This window comes from Abrus precatorius, unplaced genomic scaffold, assembly GCF_003935025.1.
Source record: "Abrus precatorius isolate BTA unplaced genomic scaffold, Abrus_2018 Scaffold3, whole genome shotgun sequence".
NCBI lineage: Eukaryota > Viridiplantae > Streptophyta > Magnoliopsida > Fabales > Fabaceae > Abrus > Abrus precatorius.
In genome coordinates, this window is record NW_020874373.1 from 10,684,667 (window position 1) to 10,701,832 (window position 17,166).

The 17,166-nt window shown below is 31.5% G+C and overlaps 3 protein-coding genes and 2 pseudogenes across 6 annotated transcripts; all 5 read right to left on the reverse strand.

The window, feature by feature from the left end:
- Positions 1-1,353: 1,353 nt before the first annotated feature.
- LOC113862160 lies at positions 1,354-3,680 on the reverse strand (annotated as a pseudogene).
- Positions 3,254-6,870, reverse strand: LOC113863433 (disease resistance protein RGA2-like). Of its 4 annotated transcripts, XM_027497014.1 has the most exons (4): positions 4,181-6,846; positions 3,599-3,733; positions 3,444-3,511; positions 3,254-3,340 (listed from the first exon to the last, which is right to left on the reverse strand). In XM_027497014.1, the coding sequence occupies exon 1, from the start codon at positions 6,844-6,846 to the stop codon at positions 5,608-5,610; it is 1,239 nt and encodes a 412-aa protein (XP_027352815.1). In that variant the 3' UTR covers positions 3,254-3,340; positions 3,444-3,511; positions 3,599-3,733; positions 4,181-5,607. The 4 variants fall into 4 exon arrangements, with proteins under 4 accessions (XP_027352815.1, XP_027352814.1, XP_027352816.1 ...); XM_027497013.1 differs by lacking the exon at positions 3,444-3,511 and having other exon boundaries at positions 3,282-3,340; XM_027497015.1 differs by having other exon boundaries at positions 3,308-3,340; positions 3,599-6,846.
- On the reverse strand, positions 4,177-5,550 carry LOC113862161 (putative disease resistance protein At3g14460). Its single transcript, XM_027495288.1, has one exon. The coding sequence runs from the start codon at positions 5,548-5,550 to the stop codon at positions 4,177-4,179; it is 1,374 nt and encodes a 457-aa protein (XP_027351089.1).
- Positions 6,871-7,876: 1,006 nt separating the features above from the next.
- LOC113863572 (putative disease resistance protein RGA3) lies at positions 7,877-11,229 on the reverse strand. Its single transcript, XM_027497202.1, has 2 exons — positions 11,209-11,229; positions 7,877-10,880 (listed from the first exon to the last, which is right to left on the reverse strand). The coding sequence occupies exon 2, from the start codon at positions 10,555-10,557 to the stop codon at positions 8,272-8,274; it is 2,286 nt and encodes a 761-aa protein (XP_027353003.1). The 5' UTR covers positions 10,558-10,880; positions 11,209-11,229; the 3' UTR covers positions 7,877-8,271.
- A 3,998-nt stretch (positions 11,230-15,227) lies between these two features.
- LOC113862162 lies at positions 15,228-16,960 on the reverse strand (annotated as a pseudogene).
- Between the last annotated feature and the right edge of the window lie 206 nt (positions 16,961-17,166).

Below are 17,166 nucleotides of genomic sequence, written 5' to 3' on the forward strand. Positions count from 1 at the left end.
AATCACAATAAGCGAAGTGGTACAAATAACAATTCCCTTAATGTAGTTATATTCCAATTTCTAGTCTCTTATGTGACCATCTGTTCGATCCAGAAAGCTTTCCAGTATTCCATCCAGTTAGACATGGTATCAGAATAAATAAATAAAATTAGTACCAACATATATGCAAAATAAATAAATAAATAACAAATATAATTAATTGAGCAATTAAATATGTGATTGGATTTATGTTTAAATGGCCATATATTCACGTTACTTAAACGCTATTAGTTATAACTTCTATATTAAATCTAGTTTCCAGAGTTTTTAACGTGTTTTCAAATACAAACTAGAATGACATGTTATGGGCAGATGGGTCTCGCATAATGGAAAAATCAACTAAGCAAAACAAAGGATGTGGGGGAGATTTTCAAGATAATTAAATCAATTTAAATCAATGAACAATTAATGTTTTGTTTATAATTTTAAACTTAATAATTAATGTTTGTTTGGTAGAAAATAATAAATAAGTGAGAATATTAATAAAATAGATGAAAAGAATAATAAAAATTTAAGTAATAACTTTTTTATGAAATTTAAAAAAATATTTATTTAAAACCATAAACGTCAAGGAGAAAAAAACAAAACAAAACAAAATAATAGTTTTAGTTCAAAGTACATAGATTTAGCTCAAAGAGGTGGATGGCTTGTCATAAAAATAAAATTTTCATGTTCTTCTCATATTAGAAGTTAAATATTCAAGTGACCAATCATTGATATGCAAACATCTGCTAAGAATGGCTTTACATTAATTTGGATTGTTGTGCTAAGCATACTTTTCTCTTGCTCTATACCAAACAGTAAACAAGGATAAAATCAAAAAGCGTGTCGAAGTTTAGTGACAAAATAAAATTGTTATCATTCTCCTTTAATTTCATTAGAAAGCAGAGAAAATCCATCGTGTCTTGGTTCTCCAATGTAAACACGTTTGATGTGAGCAATCATGGACCAGTATTCACCAGATTGTGGTTGACATCTTCTACACAATTCGGGGACATGGTCAAATCTTCAAGGGCAGTGAGATGATGCATGTCAACGGGGAGATACCACATTTGAGGACAATTAACAATATGAAGCATCTTAAGATGAGTCATTGTTGTAATCCATTCAGGAAGCATCTCAAGATTACGAAATTCAAAATGAACAAACTCTGTAAAGTGTATGCAGCTCCTGCAATCCATTCTGGCAATTTCAGTGGCTCACGAAAATACTCAAGCTGCAAAAATTTCATTCTCAAATCTTGGAAGTTTGTTATTGGACTTTCAAGCATCAGTGACATATCAAGCATGTTACAGTCAATGACTAACAGAAGCTCTAAATCCGCCAGTATTTGTACCTTTATATCCATGTTTCCAAAAGAGTTTCACTGTCAGGACCCACACCTTTGGTAGGAAATAGTATACTTCTCACACTTTTGGAGTTGGGGAACAAAGCATGACCAAGTGAATCGTTTTCAACAATTGATAAATGTCTCACATGCTCAGGTATGCTCAGGTATATTCCGAGCATTGGAATTTACCACTAGAAACTCCTCTTTGGCAACATACAGTGCAAGGTCCTTTGAAGTAGTAAAAGTGGCCAAAGTCCTCAAAATCCTGAAGAAAATATCTTGAATATAGTTCATTTATATATTCCCTTGCAATATCCTCTAGCTTTTCATTTTGATCCTGGGATTGAAGTAACCCAAGTGCCAGCCAAAGATTAGTAGTTTGAGCACTAATGAAACCAAAATCTTTGGGGTAAAGGGAAAAGTAAGCGAAACAATGCCTTAAATGAGATGGCATTTGGTCATAGCTTAATAGCAGGTACAATGTCATCTCTTTTTTGCTTTAAATTCCATATTTCATGGTCTCACAAATTCCCACTTACGTAAATCATATTTTGAGAGAAGGCAACTTCCTAGGGTTCTCACTGCTAGTGGAATCCCTCGAGATTTTTTCACAATTTCTTTTCCTATCTCCACTAAATGTGGATATTTTCTTCTTCACCTTCCTTAAATGCCCATTTGAGAAAAAGAGACAAACAATCCTCTAGAGAAGGCCTTCTTAAACATATGAGGGAACAGTGCCCATCATTGAAGCAAAAGTACGTTGAATTTGTTTAACTTCTTGAAAATTATATATATATATATATATAATTTATTAAAAAAGATATTTGATAAAAATAGTCAAATTGAATATTTAATAGTATTTTAAATAAAAACTTAAAATAAATTAAATTATAAAATATTTTGATTTTTAAAAAATAAAATTATAATATTTTAAAATAAAAAAGACAAGATAATATATGTATATTTAAATGGAGGAGAGTATAGTTTACTCTAAATAATACCGAAGAGAGTACCAATTTTAGCCAAAAGCTAACTATGCATGTGAATGGGCGGGGATTGCTCTTGGGAGGTTAGATCACGTAAGTTTAGGAATCGTATATTACAAAACTGGAAAAAACGGGTTCAGTGGCACTATTTTATAATTACGGTTAGAGTTTTATTTTGACAATTTATATAATAAAGATGAATATAAAAATCAGCATATTAATATTAAAGATTAATATATATGATTTTAAAAATAATGATATATTACTGTATATAATTTTCTTAATCTATATATATGTATATATATATATATATATATATTCACAAATACATGTTAAAATTATTAAATGTATTTTATTAAATGCTTTAAATTATCATTTAAACTATATATTAAATTTTTTTAACTTTGAGACAATAACTTTTAATTTTTAATAAAAAATTATTTTAAACTTCTTAACCTGTGTCCTTGAGCATAATTTTAAAAAATTGTAATATAGTCTAGTTTGAGTAAGTTTATTAGAAGTACTCGTGAGAAAAAATTAATATAAAAGATAAATAAAACTTTGCTCGTAAATTAAAAATAACTTATACTTCTTAAATTTTATAAAAATTAAATGAGAGAACTTCTAAAAATAAAAAAAATACAAGTTATTTTTAATTTACGAGAGAAGTTTAATTTATTTTAAGTAATTTTACTCGTAGAAGTACTTATTGAGAAATTTGTTTAAACTAAACCTATATAAAATGATTTAATTGTAATTATTACTAAATGGATATTATTTTGTATAATATGATTTCTTAAAATGAATATATATGTATAAACTTGTTTTAGAACTCTTAACAAAAATAAGACCATAGACTTGCTTACGTCTTGAGATGGTTCGAGATCTCAATCAAATGCTGAAAATGAAACTTGAAGAATTAAGTAAAAAGAGAAGGTGTCGTGTATGTATACAGTAGCAATTCACTTCTTGAAACTGAACTAATCTGCAGAAATAAGTAATTGGTAAGTAAACATCCTAGGATTGAAGTATTTCTTCTGACTTGGGGACAAAGCATGGCTAAGTGAATCATTAAAGTAGGAGTTTACCACTAGAAACTACTCCTTGGCAACATACAATGCAAGATCATGCACTAGATCGTGTACTTTGAACCATCCTAGGATTGAAGTAATGATTGCACTACATTAGTAACTACTAACATGTCATAAAATATTGACATAAGGAAATATATTTAAAACATTACCTATTCTAATAACTTCTTGTTAACCACTACTGGGAGTCTTCACAATTCCTTTCAATACAGCCTTCTCTTGAACAAAGGACATAGATATATTTCAATTTTTAGACTCCTCCGATTCCATCCATTCGATCCAGAAAACTTCCCAGTATTCCATCCAACAAAAAATGGTATCAAAATTAAAAAAATAATTAGTATAAACAAGCATGCATAAAACAGAATAATAAATAGAATTAATTGAGCAATTGAAATGACACGGTATAGGGTCTAGCACAACACAAAAACTAATAAGCAAAACAAAGGATGAGCGTGAGATTTCCAAGATTAACCTCCAACGTAAAAAGGAAGGGTCAGGAGATAGATTTGTTCAAAGGTGTGGATGACTTATTTTGTCTTCACAAACTAGAAGTTTAAACATTCAACGGGCCAATCTTTGAAATGCAAGTAACTTCTCAGAATGACTTTACAATTTACATTAATCTGGATGATTGTGAAAGCATAATTTATATTGCACTATACTAAATGTTACTAAATGTGGATAAAATTGAAAAGTATGTCAAAGTTTTGACAATTAAACAATATTCTTACCTTTTTTCTTCATCTTCATTGGAGAACATGGAATACCACTCTGGTCCTGGTTCTCCAATGGAAAGGCGTTTGATGTGAGCAATCATGGGCCAGTATTGACCAGATTGTGGCTTACATCTTCTACACAACACAGAGCAACCATCTATAGTCAGATCTTCAAGGGAAGTGAGGCGATGCATGTCACTTGGGAGATAAAACAGTTGAGGACAGTTAACAATATGGAGCATTTTAAGATGAGTCATTGTTGTTAGCCATTCAGGAAGCATCTCAAGATTAGAAAAATTCAAAATTAACAAAGTCTGTAAAGTATATGCAGCTCCTTCAATCCATCTTGGCAATTTATGTGGCTGTTGAAAATACTCAAGATGCAAAAATTTCAAACTCAATCTTTGGACTGGACTTCCAACTTTAGGCCATTCTTCGATTGGGTTTTCATGCATCAGTGACAGATTTAGCATCTTACAGTCCAAGATTAATAGAGCCTCTAATTTAGGGAGAATAGAGAGAGGTAAGGACTTCAGGCTCCTACATGATTGAACAATCAAGGCTTCAAGGGAAGAGAGTTGTTCCACTCCAAACAAAAACTCCAGATTGTAGCAATATTCAAAACTCAAAGTTTGAAGATTACTCAAGCTGCTAATTTCATTATGTGACAGAACAGATTGTTTTGTGGTTATATACAGTTGTCGAAGGCTGATCAGCTTCCCTAATCCTTTAGGCAATGTTTCAAGCTCCATGCATCCTCTAAGTGACAAAACTAGCAAATTTTGGAGTTTGCATATAGAATGAGGAAGCCTTTTGATTTTGCGGTTATTAGAAAGATTCAGAATTCGAAGATGCTCCAATTTATCAGTTGAATTAGGTAGGGTCTGAAATGAAGAATCACTTAAATCTAAAACCCGTAAGTATTTGTACCTTGCTACCCATGTATCCAACAGAGTTTCACTGTCAAGACCCACTCCGTCTATAGGAAAGAGTATACTTCTCACACTTCTGGATTTGGGGAACAAAGTTCGGCCAAGTGAATTATTTTCAACAATTGATAAATGCCTTACATGTTCAGGTATATTCCGAGTATGAGAGTTCACCACTACAAACTCCTCTTTTGCAACATACAGTGCAAGATCATGTACCAAATCATGTACTTTGAAATAGTAAAAGTGGCCAAAGTCCTCAAAATCCTGAAGAAATGATCTTGAACGTAACTCATCTATATATTGCCTTGCAATATTTTCTTGCTTTTGACTACCATCTGAGGATTGGAGTAAACCAAGTGCCACCCAAAGATTAGTAATTTGAGAGCTAGTGAAGCCAGAATCTTTAGGATAAAGGGAGAAGTATGCAAAACAGTGCCTCATATGGGATGGCATTTGGTCATAGCTTAACTTAAGGGCAGGTAAAATGTCATCTCTCTTTTGTTTTAAATTTCATATCTCATGGTCCCTCACAAATTCCCACTTTTCTAAATCAAAAGTTAAAAACAGTGAACTTCCTAAGGTTCTCACTGCTAGTGGAACTCCTCGGCATTTTTTCACAATTTCTTTTCCGATCTCCACTAAATTTGGATGTTTCTTTTCTTCACCTTCCTTGAATGCCCATTTGACAAACAGACACAAACAATGCTCCAGAGAAAGGCCTTCTAAAACATACGAGGAAACAGTGCCCATCATTGAAGCAATTGAGTTACTCCGTGTTGTCACTAATATTTTGCTTCCTACTGCGCCAACATTTATTAAACTTTTCAACTCTACCCATTTTGCATAATCATCATTCCATATATCATCTAACACAAGCAAAAACCTCTGACCAGAAAGCTTACATCTCAGACGACTCTGTAGCTGCTCCATATCTAAGTTGTTAATGTCTTCATGATGAGCATTAGCAATATTTGGAGCTGAAGCTGAAGTAGAGGAAGAAGCAGAGTTGATGATCTTAATAATTATCTGCCTAATATCAAAATCATCAGAGACACAGACCCACATCTTCAATTGGAAAACTTCATCTACCCTCTTATCATTGAACACCAACTTTGCAAGTGTGGTCTTCCCCAAGCCTCCAATACCCACTATGGGAATAACACACAGGCTTTTATCACCACCACCATCAGGGAGAGGTTGCATCAAAAGCTTGAAAATTTCCTCCCTATCATTCTCCCTTCCTATCACATCTGAAGCATCAACATGGGAATAAGTCATTTCCCTCCTTTGCACTACAAGTCTTTGGTCAACATCAACCCTCTCAAGAGCAAACTTGTTCCCGTCAGCAACAACCTTATCCAATCTGTCCCTAACATCTTTGATTTGATGAGCCATCCTAAGACGGAAAACGAGAGGATTAGATGGAGAAAAGAAGTGTCCTACCTTCATCCTTATGCTGCCAGAAGCATTGACAACTTGCTTTCGCAATGTTTGACACTTAAATCCATCCAAAACATCTTCAGCATCAGAGCATACGTTTTGAATCTGCCTCAGCCATTCACGCAAGGCATGATTATGCTCCTTCTTATCCTCAGCATCCAATAGCACACCTTTGACTATTGACAAAGTGTCTTTGATCGCATGCAAATCTTCATAGACACCATAGGCTAGAGAAGCTTCTTCATAAGCCTGAGAAGCAAGCTTCGTTAGCAGTGATTCAGCGATATCGAAGACAAATGATTTGCCCATTTTGTGGTTGGGTGTGTCTATGATTGTGATGGCGATTATGGCTACATCTACATGTCCTTATTTGTTCATATAACAAAGTCCACCGTCAATCTCAAATTCTCAATCCAGCTGTGACGCACCATTTCCTTAACCAAATAATTTAATATTGCTTTACTTCATGCTGTTGTATATTGTAATAACATAGTATGGTCACCGACAACCGGACAGAGACAATTTCAACTATATTTAATTAATGAATGTTATTTTATAAAAAATTATATCTCTCAATGTAACCATATCAAATTAGTAAAGAATACAAGATAAAGTTTAAATTTTGTTTTTCCAATCCTTGTTCTTTGTTGGACTTTTTTTACCGTCCTGGTGCAATTCTATTTTCAAATTGCAAGATTGTCACCAGAATGGTTTTGTAAATCACGTCTTGATGAATACAACAACTTTTTCTTCTCCAAACACGGGCACTGCTCCTCTTTTTTTCTCTTAATATCAACCTTGTAAGAGAAACAAATAACCATGAATGACTATAATATTAAAATGTAAATAAAATTTACAATGCAAACTTAATGCTCTAATCTTCTAATTTTATTCTTTTTTCGGTTTATTTCTCTATTTTCTATTCCATTTTAACCCTATAATTTCACTTTTTGTTTTAGTGTTTCTTTTAATTTTATTTTATTTTAGTTCTTTGAAGCATTAATCAAATATGTCATTTTTTATTAACTATATTTAACATTGTCAATTACTATCTGTGTCCCATTTTTTTCTTAATTATTATCATTATCATTGTGTTCTTTTTTCCTTTTCTTCCTATTTGATTAATGAAATTATGTGTAATTAACCGAAAATGATACATTTAATTGATGTTTGAAAATTAGAGAATTAAAAAATAAGCTAAAAAGTTAACATTTTTTTATAAAATTTGCTTGGCACTAAATATTTCTACTAAAAGAAATAAAGAATTTATTTAAAGAATAAAATTGTAGATAGATAATAAAAATTGATAAGAGATAGATAAGAGAGAAACGGTCAGAGAAATAAAAATTGAGTTAGTACTTTCAAGAGGTACTAAGGGCTCAAATCAGAGTTTCCTCATTTTGAAAATAAGTCACTGCCACTCAATCAGGACTTCAACGATATTGGGAATTTGAATTACATGAAACTCGATTTTGACATATGAACAAACAGGCACTGAAGATGCTCGCTTGTCATAACAAGGTACCATGTCTAATAAAACCAGAATAATGCATAACTTATACACTAATCCACACAGCACTGCCGTGAAATAAACTCAATGTAACATACATAAACCATAATTTGAAAAGGAAGAAAGAAGAGACAAAAAACAAAATTTTGTGCCAGCTTCTGGAATTTCTACTAGGTCAATTTTGTACTAGTAAGTAAATTTTAGCTCTAGAAAATATTCCAATTTTACCAACCGTGCAATCTCAGCCGCAACCGCGATTGCATTCGAAAAAGAAATTTCCCCTCTTGTCTTGGATCTGCAATGGAAACGTGTTTGATGTGAGCAATCAACGGCCAGTACTCACCAGACTGTGGCTGACATTTTCGACACAACTCAGGACAACCATCTATGGTCAAATCTTCAAGGGCAGTGAGGTGTTGCATGTCACTTGGGAGACACGTCAGTTGAGGACAGTTCACAATATGGAGTATCTTAAGATTAGTCATTCTTGTTAGCCACTCAGGAAGCACCTCAAGACTAGGAAAATCTAAAATTAGCAATGTCTTTAGGGTGTCAGAAGCTCCTTGAATCCATTCAGGCAATGCCATCTGCCTTGGAAAATGCTCAAGATGCAGAAATTTCATCCTTAACTTTTGGATTGGGGTTTCGTAGTTCAACGGCAGCTTTAGCATCTCACATCGTATTACTAACAGAACCTCTAATTTAGGAAGAATGTAAAGAGGTAAGGACTCTAGGCTCCCACATGATTGAACAATCAAGGCTTGAAGGGAAGAGAGTTCTGCTACCCCTCTGAACAAAAGCTTCAAATTGTCACAGTATTCAAAACCCAAGTATTCAAGATTACTCAAGCTTGCAAATACATTCTCTGACAGAACAGATTGTTTTGTGGTTATATACAAATGTTGAAGGCTGATTAGATTCCCTAATCCTCTAGGCAATGTTTCAAGCTGCATGCATCCTCTGAGTGATAAAAATTGCAAATTTTGTAGTTTGCAAATAGAACGAGGAAGTCTTTTTATTTTGCAATTATTTGCAAGATCGAGGGATCGCAGATGCTCCAATTTAGCAATTGAATTAGGTAGATTCTCAAAAGAGGAATCACTTAAATCTAAAACCCGTAAGTATTTGTATCTTGATATCCATGTCTCCAAAAGAGCTTCACTGTCAACACCTATTCCATCGATGGGAAATAAAATAGTTCTCACGCGAGACTTGGGGGACAAAGTAGGGCTAAGTGAATCATTTTCAACAATTGATAAATGCATTACTTGATCAAGTATATTGCTTGAACAGGAATTTACCACAAGAAACTCCTCTTTTGCAACATACAGTGCAAGATCATGTACCAAATCATGTACTTTGAAATAGTAAATGTGGCCAAGGTCCTCAAAGTCCTCAAGAAATGATCTTGAATGTAACTCAACAATATATTGCCTTGCAATGTTCTCAGGCTTTTGACTTCCATCTGGAGATTGAAGCAATCCAAGTGCCAGCCAAAGATTACTAGCATGAAAATGAGTTAAGCCAAAATCTTTAGGGAAAAGTGAAAACAAAGCAAAACAGTGCCTCAAATTGGATGGCATTTGATCATAGCTCAGCTTAAGGGCCGGTAAAATGTCACCTTTCTTTTGTTTTAATTTCCAAATTTCATGGTTTCTTACAAATTCCCAACTATCCAACGAAAAATTTGAGAACAGGGAACTTCCTAATGTTTTCACTGCCAATGGAACCCCTCGACATTTTTTCACAATATCCTTTCCAATCTCCACTAGATTTGGATATTTTTTATCTTCTCCTTCCTTGAATGCCCATTTGACAAACAGAGATAAACAATTCTCCAGAGAAAGGCCTGCTAAATTGTAGGAGGGAACAGTGCCCATCATTGAAGCAATTGAGTTACTACGTGTTGTCACCAAGACCTTGCTTCCCACAGCTCCACTGTTTATCAAGTCTTTCAACTCTATCCATTTTGCACGATTATCATTCCATATATCATCTAAGACGAGTAAAAACTTATGACCAACAAGTTTATATCTGAGAATTCTCTGTAGCTGCTCAATGTCTAAGTGGTTGACATTTTCTTGGAGACCAAGAGCAATAGTTGGAGCTGAAGCAGAAGCAGAGTTGATGATTTTAATAATGATCTGCCTAATATCAAAATCATCCGAGACACAGACCCACATCTTTAATTGAAAAACTTCATCCATCCTCCTATCATTGAACACCAACTTCGCAAGTGTGGTCTTCCCCAAGCCACCAATACCGACTATGGGAATAACACACAGGCTTTGATCACAGCCACCATCAGGGAGAGGTTGCAACAAAAGCTTGATAATTTCTTCCCTATCATTCTCCCTTCCTAACACACCAGAAGCATCAACATGGGAATAAGTCATTTCTCTCCTTTGCAGAACTCTTTGGTCAACATCAATCCTCTCAAGGCCAAACTTGTTCCCATCAGCTGCTACCTTATTCAATCTATCCTTAACATCTTTGATTTGACGAGCCATCCTAAGACGGCAAATAAGAGGATTGGACAAAGAAAGGAAGTGGCCTACCTTGATCTTGATGCTGCCAGAAGCTTTGACAACTTGCTTTCGCAATGTTTGGCACTCAAATTCATCAAAGACATCTTCAGCATAGTAGCAGACGCTTTGAATCTGCCTCAGCCATTCACGCAAGCCATGCTTCCGTTCCTTCTTCTCCTCAGCATCCAATAGTACACCTTTCACAATTGACAAGGTGTCTTTGATCCCTTGAAGATCCTCATAGACATGATAGGCTCGAGAAGCTTCTTCATAAACGTGAGAAGCAAGCTTACGTAGCAGTGATTCTGCAATATCGAAGACGAAAAATTCGGCCATGTTCATGAGCGAAGAGCAGAAACAGAGTTCGAATATATTTATCACTTTTGGTGACATTTCTGGTGTTAATTTTTTAATCATTCAAGTCAAGATTCAAAAAATTAGACCATTGAAAAGTAATTGCGTTTTTAAAGTTTTATACTTGTTGAAAGAGAAATTGAATTAATTTTTAAGATATGCATTTCCAAAATTGATACCCTAATAGTATCCGCTGCATTCACATCCAAGGATACAAGTGCTAATCTCTAAAAGAGAGAAATCACAAAGGCTTACAAATCGAAGGCTCTGGAATTGCACCTTGACAAGAGTGAGTTGTTGAAGGGTGGATATACAAGTCAGAAATTGTGTACAGTAATACATAAGGAAAGTTGACCCATCATTTCTTAGGGTTTGTCTATTATTATTTTTTATTTAAGATTTTTTATTTAAATACCATTATTACTATTAATTTAATTAATCAATGAAAAATAAAAAAATTATATAGACATTTTAGTGTAACAATAAACACCTATTTCACGTTGCAAAACTTTTAAAAAATAATTTTTCAATCCTTTAAATATTTTACACATAGGTATATTATGTATTTAATTTAAAGTAAAATCTCTAGAAGAAACAACTAAAGTACCCACGAACGTAAGGAATTCATAGGCATTCTCCATAATTCAGGTTGAAGTCGCTGAACATATTTGTGAAGGATAAAAAGAGCCAACAAAGATTTGCCTATAGCAAGGAACAGATATTCATAAAATTAGATGTTTGAAACCAGGGCTACAATGGTTCTTTTTTCCATTGTTGCATGTAACTATCTATAGGTTTCTTTTTATATATAGATATTATATCTTTTGCATTGACCAACAGTAATATAAAGATGGAAAGAAAGTGAAAGACTGAAAGTGTATAAAATTAACTTCATTCCAGAGATAAAATTTCAAGGCACTGTATTAACTCTATAACTCACATTTCAACTTTTATATATATTCTAATAATTAAATAGTAAATAGATAATAAATCAGCCTAACATGTTTCCAAACTTAAGGCTTGGATCTAATTTATTTACTTAACATAAATGATATTCTTAATATTTAATAACCCAGTTTGACTTAAAAGCTTTTCAAAGCCACGCGGCCAAACCTCAAGCTGCTAGAAGGCAATGATGGATTCAATGTCAATACATGCTTATTTGATAAATCCTTATAATTTAAATAATAGATAAAATAACACATACTTCTCAATCGCCATCCTTATATGTTGCATTCCAATGGTTTGGTATTGTGACTAGTAATGTCCATGTTTTTCAGGACAATAGGTGTACATTTTTTCGAAAATATTCATTATTAAATAATGAATGAAGTTATTTTTCCTTTAGTATCCAATTTATAACTATTTTTAAAGCAAATAATTCTCTTCTACAGTTAGTGGTCTCTGTAATTATGCTGGCTCATTTTAGTAAGACGATCTTCGGTGAAAATTTTAACAAATGCTATACTCTAAATATCCATACAACAAAACTAGATATTTTAGAAAATTCAATATTACAACGTAGAACAAGAGATCAACTTTGAAGTTACAAGAAATTTACAACAATTTGTCAATTTACAAAAACAATAAGCATTACACTTTTGTGCTCTGGATACAATAACATAGATAAATTTACAATTCAGAAGAATATATTTTCAGCTAACTTACAGCAACACTTTTGGATTTCGGCTAATTTATAATAAGAAGTCTTCACTGGAGCTGTTAATCTTGGGGGTGGAATAACTTTCTAGCTCAAATGGATAGGCTTTTAGTGCAAGTAAAGATTATATGTTTCCTTTCTTTGGCCAACAACAATTATATATCAAAAGCATTCTATCGTCAATTTCTATGTCGATGAAATCAAGGTAACATCAACAAAATTTTGAATGACTAATTCTATTGTCAAATTTAGATCTAGTATATATAATTCTTCTCTAATTTTGACTGTCAACATTGGCACCTTTTATTTTTATCTGACTCCATTCTAAATTTGTGCCAAATGTAAATTCATTCTTTGATTTATGAAGTTTTGGAAAAACAACATAAGGAGCAATACAGCGTTAGTCTAATTTTAATGAAAAATAAACAATCACAAGTTGAACCATGTAAGTGAATTAGTATAAATTTGAGCATGGCAATGAGAACAAGACAATAAAAAGAAATAGTCCCAAAAGAATTAATTTCTCCAAAACAAATAACAAATTAAATTTATATAAATTTTGATAAAATTTTCTCCATAACTTTGACATACGAAAATTTGAGAACTCGTCTGGAGGACCGATTTTTAATTTATCAATAACCAAAGGAACATTAGATTTACATGGTATCAACACGAAAGCATCTATTACATATTCAAAATTATATATCCTACTTCCTAAAAGTCCCATGAGCGCCAGAGTGTCACAAAAAGTACAAAGAAACCACCATAACATTGAAAGTCTACCAGTAGATAGTTTTACAATGATGGACTGCAATTCCTGGTAGCCTATAACTTAACCTTTGAATGATCTAAAAATAATAAATAAAAAAAGGAATGAGTCACAGAGACTCACAGAAGATAAAATAATCATTATAAAAAAAATTACGTATGAATGGTTGGTAATAATAGAACATTAAGTATAAATCTCTTAAATAATATAAATGAGTTATTTAATTTTAATTTTAAGAATTTCACCGTATATCAAAAGTTGAGAAACTTACGTAAAAGGAAGATATTTTTTTTAAAAAAAAATCCATAATTAGTATAGTAAAATACATATAGATAAAAATGAAATAACAATTTATCAAAATAATATAAATAAAATGCTTTTAAATTTTTAAAAGGGTCACATATAATAAAATCTTATGCAGCTTCATCCTTCTAATAATTCTCTGCTTTTAGAGGTGATTTATCTTTTACAGATAACTCCATCTAACGAGTCATTTTCTCCTCTCACATATCATAATATCTCATTCCATCACTTTGGGAATAGTTAAAACTATACAGTTTTTATACATTGATAACTTTATCTAATGAATAACTCACTTCTTCTGATATCTATGTAAAGGTATGTTTAGGAAAAAGTTTTTGAAGAGAAGAGAGGAGGGGACTTATTTTTATATTTTAAATAAATATATTTAAAATTAATAATTTTTAAAAATAAAAGATATAAATTAATATAATAACAAAAATTTAATGTATTAATAATATATTTGTCATCCTAAATAATATATAATTCTTTTAATATAAAATTAAAAAATAAGTCCTTCTCTCCATTCCCTTCCAAAAACTCTCTCCCAAACATACCCTAAGTGTACTTAAACCATTACTTTAGGGCTATGATTTTTCAAAATATATATTTTGTAGAAAATTATTTTTAAATGTAAACAAATTTTATTTTCAACATTAAAATCCTCAATTAAATAAATAAAAAAATGTAATCAAATAAATCAAAATAATCTCTTCTTTTTCATTTCACAAATAAACCTATATTATTAAACAAAATTCATATTACAGTAAGTTTTCAAATGATAAAAAATAAATTAAAAAACTTGTTTTCCTAAACAAATAATATTATGAAATAATAACATAATAAATAATTAAAATAATAAATATAAAAAACATATTTATATAATCAACTCACGATAATGATAAAAAAATTTTGTAGCTGACAAGTTTGAACATCAATAAATGTTTAATGCTTTAAAAAAATAATTAAATTTTATAGTAATTTAATAATTTTAAAAATAATAATTAATATGAAATAATTAAATGCATATTACATTGTTATACAGTGATAATATAAATCATTTTAAAAAATTATAAAAAATTAAATTATTAAAAAATTTTGAGACGGTGAATTGAGTTGAATTATAATAATAAAAAGTAAAAGCATATATAAATGAAGAAATTTACATTGGTAGTGGAAGAGAAGTCTTCTCAGGGCTCTCCAATAGAAACGCATTTGATGGTGTCAAACACTCATGAAGCATTGAAAGAGTAGAAAAATTATAAATTACTATTTTCGGTCTTTTTTATAAAAAATAAAATAAATTATTTTTTTATCCTTATTATAAAAAATAAATAATAGATTCAAGAAGTATTAATTATTAAATTTTGTTTATGCCTTTCTTTTATTAATATTATTAATTGTACAGATTATTACTTATAACATTTAATATCATAGATATTTTTGAAATAAAATTTATATTTATAAAAAATATAAGTGACTTAATTATTTTTTTTAATTTAAAAGATTTAATTTTTTATTTTTTATAAAAAGGATCGTATCTAGTTTTTCCAATTGTCAGCAGGACTTTCAAACCATTGAGGCAATGCCATTAGCTTTGGAAAATCTCACATTTCTGGACTTGGGTAACAAAGAATGATCTCAAGTGAATGACTTTCATGCAATTACCAAATGCCTTGCATGCTCTGGTATATTCCTTGTATGAGAATCTACCATCAGAAACTCCTCTTCCGCAACATACAGTACAAGATCATGCACCAAATCGTGTACTTCGAAATAAATGAGATCCCCCAATCATCAAAATCTTGGAGAAACGATCTATGTATTGTCATGCAATATGCTCTGGCTTTTGACTTCCTACTGGGGATTGAAGTAATCCAAGTGCAACCCAAAGAGTAGTAATTTCAAAAATAGAGAAAACATAATCTTTGGGGTAAAGGGAAAGAAAGCAAAACAGACAAACAGTGCCTAACTAAGATGACATTTGATCATAGCTTAACTTAAGCACAGGTAAAAATGTCATCTCTCTTTTGTTTTAAATTCCATAGCTCACGGTCTCTCACAAATTTTCACTTTTCTAAATCAAAAGTTGAGAACAGTGAACTTCCTACAGTTTTCACTGCTAGCGGAACCCCTTAGCATTTCTTCACAATCTCTTTTCCGATCTCCACTAAATTCGGATATTTATTTTCTTCTCCTACTTTGAATGCCCGTATCTGACAAAAGAGACAAACAATCCTCTAGAGAAAGGCCTTCTAAAACATACGAGGGAACAGAACCCATCATTAAAGCAATGGAGTTACTTCGTGTAGTAACTCAGATTTTGCTTCCCAATGCACCAAGTTTTATTAAATATTTTTAATCAATCCACATTGCCCGGTTTTCATTCCATGTATCATCCAACACATTAGAGCTCGTTTACAGTGAATTTTGTAATTCATCCATAAATAAATTTAATTATAAATTCTTTTTAAGTGTGTTGTTAATATGTATTTATGATAAATTTCATAACAAAAACATAAAATAAGAACTGAAAAAAATAGAACGTAGATGAATAATAAAGTTTAAATGCAATAAAACAAATAACTTAATTTGAATAAAAAAAATAAAACGTACAAACTTCAATCAACACCAAGAATTGTTGATCCCTCGTCTGCCGAGTCTAACTAATACTAGAGCTTTGTCTTGTACAGATCTTAAGTGCTAGTAACTAAGATTTTGCTTCCCAATGCACCAACTTTTATTAAATGTTTTTACTCAATCCATTTTGCACGGTTTTCATTCCATGTATCATCTAACACAATAGGAGCTTGTTTACAGTGAATTTTAGATTTCTTTTTTACGAATTCTTTGAAGCGTGTTCTTAATTTACGACAAACTTCGTAAAAAAAGCATAAAATAAGAAAAAAAAACAAGTAGAACGTAGATGAATAATAAAGTTTAAATACAATAAACTAAACAACTTGATTGAATACAAATTACAGATAAATAAAATGTACAACTTCAACAATCAACACTAAGAATTATTGATTTCCCATTTGCCGGATCTAAGTAGTCGTTGAGCTTTGGCTTGTAGAGATCTTAAGAGCTAGTATTTATGTAAAAGTAGCAATTTCTCTAATTGTTTTCTTCCCGCATATACTTTTTTCGTAACTTCCTTCAATACATTCTATGTAACTGCTACTGTTTGTCGTCCATGCTAATTTTTCCTAACAGTTATAACTATTTTGATCTACTGTTTCCAGATATCCACTAAAAATATCTTACCATTTTAGCAATGCAGAAGCATTTTCCTGCAGCATTATACCATTCTTGATTACTGGAACATGGTACAGGCAGACAATAATTGTGGATCACTAATAAGGTATTCCTACTGCTGTGTTTCCTCTCCCAAAATATGAAAAAATAAAAACATGTTGACCTCTGTAATTTATTTGTCTCTCTAATAATTGTTTGCACTATGTCCTTAACATGTTCAGGTAGGTCGAAAACGAGGTGGATCATGTTT